At 47.9% G+C, this 9,657-nt stretch overlaps 1 protein-coding gene across 1 annotated transcript in view; it reads right to left on the bottom strand.

The window, feature by feature from the left end:
- RYR1 (ryanodine receptor 1) overlaps nt 1–9,657 on the bottom strand; it is a 180,225-nt gene that overhangs the window by 53,443 nt on the left and 117,125 nt on the right. Inside the window, 3 exon segments of the mRNA XM_027765622.1 lie at nt 4,727–4,807; nt 6,671–6,688; nt 7,341–7,414. Of these exon segments, the coding sequence (XP_027621423.1) occupies nt 4,727–4,807; nt 6,671–6,688; nt 7,341–7,414 (173 nt within the window).

Here is a 9,657-nt window from a genome sequence, read left to right as displayed (position 1 = left end):
GTGAGTGTTGGTGCAGCGGGGCTAGCTATTGGATATATTTACACTAATTAAGTTCATTGGCAGAACAATTGAATTGGGGGGGGGGGCGGAAGGCATGGAAGGCAACCATGGATGCCAGGGACAATGGAGGAGGAAGATGGGACATAGCAAAGGGTGGGGGATGGGGAATCAGGGATGGCAAGACAAAGGGCAAGGTATGCAAGATGTAAGAATTGGAAAATTACTTGCTGAGAACATGTATGTTGATGTGCTAGATTGAACCAATGCACAGTGTATTTTGGGTGGAAAATTCATTTGTGTGTTATGATGGTGTATAGTGAATTAATAAAAAAAAAAATTATTTTATTTAGGGTCCAGCAGGTGGCGTGGTGGTTAAGGTCGCTAGACTCCCACATAGCCAACCAAGGTTTGAGTGCCAGACCTGGTTGCTTGCTTTCTCACTTTCTCTCTCACTCTGTTCCTCTCTGGCCAAATTAAAATAAATAAATAAAGTTAAATAATATTATTTAAAAAAATAAACAAAGTGTGCCCAAGATCCCAAGATCTCTCTCTGTCTGTCTGGCGAGCACACGCGCCCTATAGCAAAAACCTCTCCAAAAAAAGAAAAAAAAAGAGAGAGAGAGAGAGAAACAGAGAGACATAGCCATTATACCAACTGCTGGTCCCCCAGTGGTGACTTAATGCTGCAATCCACCTACAGCTTTAGCCATCCCTGGATCATGGGCACACGTGTGCCCAGTGCACTCAGGTCTCTGGAACCTTCCCACGTGGATCAGCTCAGAGACCACCATGTTTCACCGTGGTGCCATGTCCAACCCCATTTAGTAGCTTCTGAAACTCCCCAGTCATGCCAATGTGCAATTAGGATGGCAATCCCTGTGTTACCCTGACTCGCTAACCCCTGAGGGGCCCCCGTATGTGAAAACCATTGTCCTAGGCAGAAAGCTGATAACCACTAAAGCTCAGTGATGGGTATTAGGGGTATATTAGACTCTTCTCTACGTTGGTATGTGACTAAGAAGCTCTAAAATAATGGTGATGATAAACACCGTCCGTGAGTGGCAGGGGAAGGGGTAGGGTGAATGATCAAAGGTGTGATGGGAAGGCCCAGGGAACTGGAGGAGATTAGAGGAGATGACTGACCTAGCCTAAATGGTCAGGGAAGACTCCCTGGAGGAAGGGACCTCTCAGAGAGATGGGACCTGACAGATAAGTAGGAGTTGGCTGTTCTAATTCCCAGCTGCATGACCATAGGCTTGATAAGTGTCAGGCGGCTTATTTTATTTTATTATTTTTTAAAAGAATTATTACTTTAATTTTATTTATTATTATTCTTTAGTTCAACCAGAAAGAGACAGAGAGAAAGAGAAGGAGAGTGAGAAAGCAAGCCACCAGATTTAGGATTTGAACCATGTTCGACCATGTGGGAGTCTAGGACCTTAATCACCATGCCACCTGCCAGCCCCTTTATGTTTTATTTTTATTTGTCAGAGGGCACGTGGACTTGTCAATGAGACAGAGAGGAAAAGGGAGAGGGAGAAAGCAACCCCTTGATGGGATGTGGTCGCACCATTATCCCTTCTCCCTTTTTCTCTCCTTTCCAGATCAAAATCTTGACGGCGCACAGGTACACACGGCCAGCATGGTTTTCAAGCCACCATAGCTGGGATTTGAACTGCACAATGGGCCATGTGGGATTCTACTCTGTTAACCTCTAGGCCAAGGGGCCAGCGCATGTCAGCTGTTTAAAAAGCTTAGAATTTTAAGACCAGAGCCGCATTTTGAAGCAGCAGTTCTCAAAGTGTGGTCTCCAGGCAGCACCATTTTATCTCCTGGAACCTTCTAGAAAGGCAAAATCTTGGGCTCTAACCCAAAACTACTAAACCAGAAATTCTAGGGTAGGGCTCAGACATCTACTTCACCACAGCCTGCAGGTGATCCTGAGGCAACTTAAAGGTTGAGAGTCACATCTCTAGGCCCATTTGCCAAACAACTAATTCATCAACTTATCAAGGCAACAAAACTGGGCTTTGGTTAATCCTTTTGATGTTTATAGGCATGTCCACAATCACTTTTTTTCTTTTTCTAAAGTTTCTGTTATAGGGCATGTGTGCTTTTTAGGAAGACAGCAGAGTGACTGAGTGAGTTAGGGAAAGTGAGAAATCACCCCCCAGGGGGCATGGCCATGCTGTAATTCTCCATTCTCCTTTTGGGATCTTGGGCATGCATGTGCATGTGCTCAATGCGTTTCTCAAGTCGCCAGGTCTGGGACTTGAACTGCAGAGTTGGCTATATGGGATCCACCCGCCTTAACCTCCACACCATCTGCTGGCCCTGGACAGGATAACTTTAACAGCCCTTGAAAGTCTCATCTGCAACGTGGGACTTTCCACCTGAGTCTCCTACACTCACTGTACATCAGGATAGTTCATCAAAATGCCCATTTTACCTGGTTTCACTACCGAAGAGGAGCATACCCAAACAGTCAAGATTTTATAAGCAAATATATAGGTTTTCCCATCAACCCTGTTTTCTAACTCCTTTATTTGTACTAATCTAAATGGATAAACTATGTTCATTTACACTGGACTGTATGCATGAATGGTTAGATACACATTTTCCTAACATTTCAGTACGTCTGTAAAGAATTCTGACAACGGGGGCCAGACAGTGGTGCAGGAGTAGAACGCCATACTCTGTGAGGCTGACCCACATGGGAAAGTTCCTGATTCACAGCTGAAGATCCCTGAGCACACCCAGCACAGGTGTTGCCTATAATCCAGCGCTCGCTGAGCCTGTGGGTGGATAGTGGTACCAAGATCCTGTGAGGGGTGCTGTCTCTCTAACTCTCTTTCTCTCTCTCTGTCTCTTACTTGTCAAGAAACAAACAAGTAACCTTCAACAAAGAGAAAAAAATTCTGCCAACAGAGAATACTGTCATAAACATGTGCAAATAAGCAAGAGACAAACCTTTTGTCAGCTTTGAAGGGTAGTGAGCATGCAAGACCTGCAAAGCATCTGAGATTTGAAAGCTCTTTCAAGTATTTATTTGACTGGGCCATCTAATGAATCCACAAATTTAGGCAGAGGACCAGACTGTAAATCTGTTGGGAAAAATCCCACTGACAATAATTATTTTGAAATTTTTATTTTCAAAAAGTCACATGGGGGCCAGCAGATAGCATGGAGGTTAAGGTGCTGGATCTTACACAGCTGCCACCTCTGTGGTTTGAGTCCAGGACCCAGCAACTTGAAAACCACATTATATACATGTATATGAGAGCTCAAAAATCCTGAAAGGAGGGACCAGCTGTTGGTGTAATGGCTATGTTGCTGGACTCCCATGTAGTCGACTGCGGTTCGAGTCCCGGACCCTGTGGCTTGAATTTTCCGCGGGCGCATGTGCATGCGTGCCAGGATTCCGAGAGGATAATGGAGGAGAAGGGATTGCGGCGTGGCCATCCCCCCTGGGGGGTAATTTCTCGCTTTCTGTCTCTCTCTGTCTTTCTGGCGAGCACACACTCCCTATAACAAAAACCTCTCAAAAAAAAAAAAAAAAATCCTGAAAGGAGAATGGAGGAGAAGGGATCGTGGAGTGGCTGTCCCCCTAGGGGATGATGATTTCTCACTTCTTTTCTCTCTCTGTCTCTGTCTGTCTTTCTTGGTGAGAGCACATACTCTGTAGCAAAAACTAAAAAAACTAACAACAACAACAACAAAGTCCTATAGACCAGGGAATACAATTCCTTTTAAACCCCCAAGGCTGATTCGACCTTAGTTAAAATTCAAGAAAGAAAATCTTAGTCACAGTCACAAAGATAAGCCACAAACCTGGAAGGAAAACTAGTTGTGGACGCCAGAGCTTCTGAGAGAGCAAACAATGGAACGTGCTTTGTCTTTTGTTGATAAAAGTGTGAAGGTTACAGGTATTTACCAATCAGTTACTGTAAAGTGGTCTGGCCAAGTGGGGTGAAGGTTCTGTGGAAATTAGACTTCTAATGATTCCAATTCTTGTCATGATAGCTAATTTCCGGGTAGTCTGTGGTTTCGTAATCACCTGCTAAGCATTATAACCACAACCCTGACGCTGTACATGTTGCAAGAAACGGCAGTGGGTAAATGTTTGTGGCACAGACTCTAAATGCCTTTAATGTTGTAAACTACATATTTTGCCACCGAAAGATGACGTTTTTCCCATCAGCAACGTGTTCAGTTCACTCGCTGTGTCATCCATGATCTTGTTCAGTTGTGAACACTGGTGCTTAAATCAGGAAAGAATCTCCTTCCTTCTGACGACGTATTTTATAACCAAGATAAATAAGGGATGCCAGTACTTTCCATGTTTTTACTCTACGGACCTAAAGTTAGGTAAAGTTTTGTTGCTGCAACACGTGAGAAAATGGCATGTGACAAACAGACCCAGTTAAACACGTTGATTTTTTGGCCAAATTGGTTGTTGGCAGACAGTCTAGATGGGCCAGGTAAAAGGGAAACACAATAGCTACACTAGATTCCAGAAATTCCAGAGAGGTTTCCGAAGGGAGGTGGACTGAGCTGGCTGGAAGTAAAGGGTAAAGGGCGTCTAATTCAAGGACGAGGCCTGAGGCCTGGTTGTCTGGGGAGGCCATCGCTGAGAAGGGAAGGACAGGGTTGGAGATGAACTCAGGCAACCCATCTAGACAGCCCCTGGCTGAGTCTCTTCTCCACCCAGTCCCGGCCTGCTCACCGTTATTGTGCCCCTCGCAGAGCAACTGCAGGAACCGGAACAGATCTTGTGTGAATTCATCATCTGCCATGACCTTCTCTCCTGGGTGGAAGGGAGTGGGCAGTGCCCCGGAGGGGTGAGATGTGCCAAGACACAGCACGCACATGCACACAGCCCATGCACACTGCACACACATGCGCAAAGCATAGGGGTGCTGGAAGGAGCAGCCACCACGTCAAAGACACTGTGAGAGCCATGGGCATCCATGACACCAGGGGTCTTGACCTCAGAGTCCAGAACCTCAGCAGATAGAGAGCTGAGGTGCCCTGAGTCACAAAGCTGGGGCCTCAAGTGTCTTTCTATAACATCAGTGTCCCTCTGATGTCACCACTTGTGTGACGTCCAGGGTGTCTGCCGATGTTCAGGCAGCTGGGATCACCCTCAGCCCCCCTCCAGGCCTTGGGGGTTAATTGATTATGGGAGCTGGGGTCACTATTGTACAAAGGCTTGGAGCAGGGAGGATTGGGCTGTGATAAGAAACGGGGATGGAATGCCAGCTAACTGGTGCAGACGTCCTGAGAGCAGCCAAGCCAGGAGAAGCAGAAGGAGAGCGTGTAAACATGAGCCAATCAGAATGGCCATCTGAAAGAAGCCAGTCTTGGCAGCTGTAGGTTCACTATGAATGGGCCAACCAGAGCAGGTGCAAAGGAGGCACAAGGCACGCACACCAATCAGAGTGGAGTTGGAGGCAAACACTCTGGTTGGTGGATGGGAAGAGCTGACCAACCAATCTGGGATCGGGGTACAGAGAGCAGAGGGGGTGGGAGTGGGAATCACCCCACCCTGGGACTGCGGATCTGGGTCTGGAAGCCTGAGAATATCCAGTTGGAAACGGTTCTTTGCCATCTTCTCTAGCTTCTATTTTACCCACAGAAACACTGAGGTTTAGGGAAGGTAAGAGACTTGCTCATAACCTCATATGTTGTCAATGGCTAATCTGGGAGCCGAATCTTGGTCTCTGGACTCCTGATCTCAAGACTTTCCACGGGCCTGGTGCACCCACCAAAGGGCTCCTCCCTCCTCTGGCTGGCCCAGATCTTCAGTCGCTGGGTGGAGGGGTGGATGGGGGTTAGAAGGGAAGGAGTGGCAACAGCACAGCAAGGGGGATGGGCTGGGGGAATTACCGTTCTGGCGATTGATGACTGGGGCAGCCAACAGGATGGGAGGAGGAAGCAGGAGAAAAGACAGAAAAAGATAGAAAAAGAAAGAGACAGCAACACACACACACAGAGACACGGTCAAGGACAGAGACAGACATGGAGAGAGAAACAACACATGGAGAGAAGGACAGAGCCATAGAGAGACAGAGGAAGCAGATTAGCAAGGGAGAGAGTGGGAGATGAGGGTGAAAGCAGAGGGGAAGAAAGAAGAGGAAAGAGAAAGGGAGATGGACAGGTAGAGATGGAGAGGCCAGAGGTGAGGATCAGGGCAGAACGTTAGACACGTCACAACACGGCAAAGAGGAGACTCGATTAACCCGGATTAGGGACATTAATGAGAGAACAGCAACCAGGGTGTGAGACTTGGGGCATGTGGAGGGTAGGGCCCATGTGTTGATGGGTGGGAGAACACAGGACAGAGTGACGCCCAGGGGTGGGGACCACGCGGCAGAAGACCCTGGAGAAATGAGGGAGGGGAAGGGCTGGGAACTACAGTGGCTGGGGCGAGGGGACCCAAAGGGGCTCCTGACAAGGGGGTGTCTTGGAGGAAGGGAACTTCTGGGAGCCGAATCTTGGTCTCTGGACTCCTGATCTCAAGACTTTCCACGGGCCTGGTGCACCCACCAAAGGGCTCCTCCCTCCTCTGGCTGGCCCAGATCTTCAGTCGCTGGGTGGAGGGGTGGATGGGGGTTAGAAGGGAAGGAGTGGCAACAGCACAGCAAGGGGGATGGGCTGGGGGAATTACCGTTCTGGCGATTGATGACTGGGGCAGCCAACAGGATGGGAGGAGGAAGCAGGAGAAAAGACAGAAAAAGATAGAAAAAGAAAGAGACAGCAACACACACACACAGAGACACGGTCAAGGACAGAGACAGACATGGAGAGAGAAACAACACATGGAGAGAAGGACAGAGCCATAGAGAGACAGAGGAAGCAGATTAGCAAGGGAGAGAGTGGGAGATGAGGGTGAAAGCAGAGGGGAAGAAAGAAGAGGAAAGAGAAAGGGAGATGGACAGGTAGAGATGGAGAGGCCAGAGGTGAGGATCAGGGCAGAACGTTAGACACGTCACAACACGGCAAAGAGGAGACTCGATTAACCCGGATTAGGGACATTAATGAGAGAACAGCAACCAGGGTGTGAGACTTGGGGCATGTGGAGGGTAGGGCCCATGTGTTGATGGGTGGGAGAACACAGGACAGAGTGACGCCCAGGGGTGGGGACCACGCGGCAGAAGACCCTGGAGAAATGAGGGAGGGGAAGGGCTGGGAACTACAGTGGCTGGGGCGAGGGGACCCAAAGGGGCTCCTGACAAGGGGGTGTCTTGGAGGAAGGGAACTTGGGGTAATGATGGGAGGCAGGGGGAATTCTAAAGGAAGATGTCCCAGGGAAAGGGAAGCCCAAGGGAGGGCCTCACCAGTTCCATCCTCATTCACCATGCCCAGCCCCTCTGCCTTGTTCTGTCTCTCGAAGGCATTGAGGTCCAGGACGCTAAGGGAAAGACAGGAAGACATGATGAGGCCCCACCCTCCTCTCCAGGGCCCAGCAGCCCCTCACCATGGCAGGCAGGAAAGCTATGGTTCACCACGTTCGAGCTGAAATCAGAGGAAGCAGAAACAGGGTGGCTGGGAGGGACTCCAGGAAAAATAGCACCTACCAGACATAGGAATGCATGTAGACAGGGCAAACGGGGTATGGAACAGCATTCCACAACAGAGTGAACAAAGGAGACATGGCCTGTCGTATTTATTTATTTTGGAGAGTTTTTTGCTATAGGGCGCGTATATTCGCCAGAAAGACAGAGACAGAGAGACAGAAAGCAAGAAATCACCCCCTGTGGGGATGGCCACGCTACAATCTCTTCTCCTCCAGCCTCCTCTCGGGATCTGGGGCACGCACACACATGCACCCGGCGTGAGTTAAGCCGCCAGGTCCAGGACTCGAACCACGGTTCATTACATGGGAGTCCAGCAACATAGCCATTACACCAACTGCTGGTCCCCACTGCCTATCTTATATATCTCTCAAGAAAAAAACAAAAACAAAAACAAAAAACGAGTAGAGCAAACATCAAAGGAACATATAAGTGGTGTTCTTTGTTGAAAACGGTAAATATGATCTCTGAGCATAGCCTTGATTTGACTGTCGCACAATGCATGCATGTTTTGAAAATCCATTTATACTCCACAAAGATGTACAACAATTAAATGTAAATAGAAATTATATGGGGCCAGCAGGAGGTGTGGTGGTTAGGGTGCTGGACTCCCACATGGCTAACCATGGTTCGAGTCCTGGACCTGGTGGCCTTCTCACCTTCCCCTTCTTTCTCTCTCTCTCTGTGTCTCTTTGGTCAAATTAAATAAATAAATAACACATAAAATTAAATAAAGAAATCATTCTAAAAAATAAAAATAAATAAATGTAAATAGAAATTATAAAAGAGAAAAAAGAAGCAGCAGAAACTACAAAGTTGGTGGAAGCTGTGGGGTAGCAGCTATGAAGCCGGGGTGGGCCAGGGCAAATCACGAACAAGCTAAAATCATGATAAAGCAAAAATCATCAATGAGCAAAAGTTACAAAGGGGTAAAAAAAAAAAAAAAAAAAAAAAGGTCAGTTGACAAGAAGCCAACAAGGATGGACGATAGCAGAACCATATTGATAGGGGTCATCAAAAATAGAGTCTAGATCCCCTGCCTCTAAGATCCCCCTGCAGGCTCAACAACCGTCTGGCTTCTTATTTCACTGTCTGGAATCCATTCTTTTTTTTTTAACTTTCAAAATTTTGCTACAGGGCACATACACGTGCCAAAGTGAGAAAGTACCTCCTGGGGCGGGGGGTTTGGCCATGCTGCAATCCCTTCTCCCTCATTCTCCTCGCAGGATTGTGGGCACCCACCGACATGATTCCAAGCTCAGGTGGAACAGCAGAGTTGGCCATGTGGGACCCAGCTGCCTTTACTATATCACCAGCTGGTCCAGCAAGCAGCGACCATTTCCGTAAAGCCTGTGGCATGTTGCTTCCCTTATTGTTCCATGCTCATTCTTTAAATCATTACACTTTTTTTTTTTCCCAAGAGATTTTTGCTATAGAGTGCATGCACTTGCCAAAGAGACAAAGAGGGAAAAAAGAAAGTGAGAAATCACCCCCAAGGGGGATGATCACACTGCAATGCCTTCTCTATTCTCCACTGGGGATTTTTGGGCATACACACACATGTACCCACGTGAGTTTCAAGCCGCCAGGTCCAGGACTCGAACTGTAATAGCCATGTGGGAGTCAAGCACTTTAACTACTATGCCACCTGCTGGGCTCCATTTTTTTCTTTATTCATGACAGAGGGCATGCACACGAGAGAGAGAAAGAAAGAGAGAGAGAGAAAGCGCCATTCACAGGCTATGGACACAATGCAATCCCCTTCCTCCAGTCTTCTAACCCTTTGGATCCCAGGCACTCAAGTTGACTGGGTGGGGGATTCAAACCATGGTTGCCATGTAGAATCTGGCTTCTCTTGAAAATCACTTTACCACTATAATTCTTATAATAAACTCCCTGTCATCTGAGTGATTCTATAAATGAGTCTTTGGGAACCAGCAGTTAGCGTAATGGCTATGTCGCTGGACTCCCACGTAGTCGACTGCGGTTCGCATCCCGGACCCCGCGGCTTAAAACTCACGCCGGGCCCGTGTGCGTGCATGGCCAAGATCCTGAGACAAGAGGAGAAGGGAATTCGGCA

Source organism: Tupaia chinensis, unplaced genomic scaffold (assembly GCF_000334495.1).
Source record: "Tupaia chinensis unplaced genomic scaffold, TupChi_1.0 Scaffold138910_1, whole genome shotgun sequence".
Classification (NCBI taxonomy): domain Eukaryota; kingdom Metazoa; phylum Chordata; class Mammalia; order Scandentia; family Tupaiidae; genus Tupaia; species Tupaia belangeri.
Note: the sequence above shows the minus strand (reverse complement) of the source record. Positions and strands in the feature narration are given on the sequence as shown.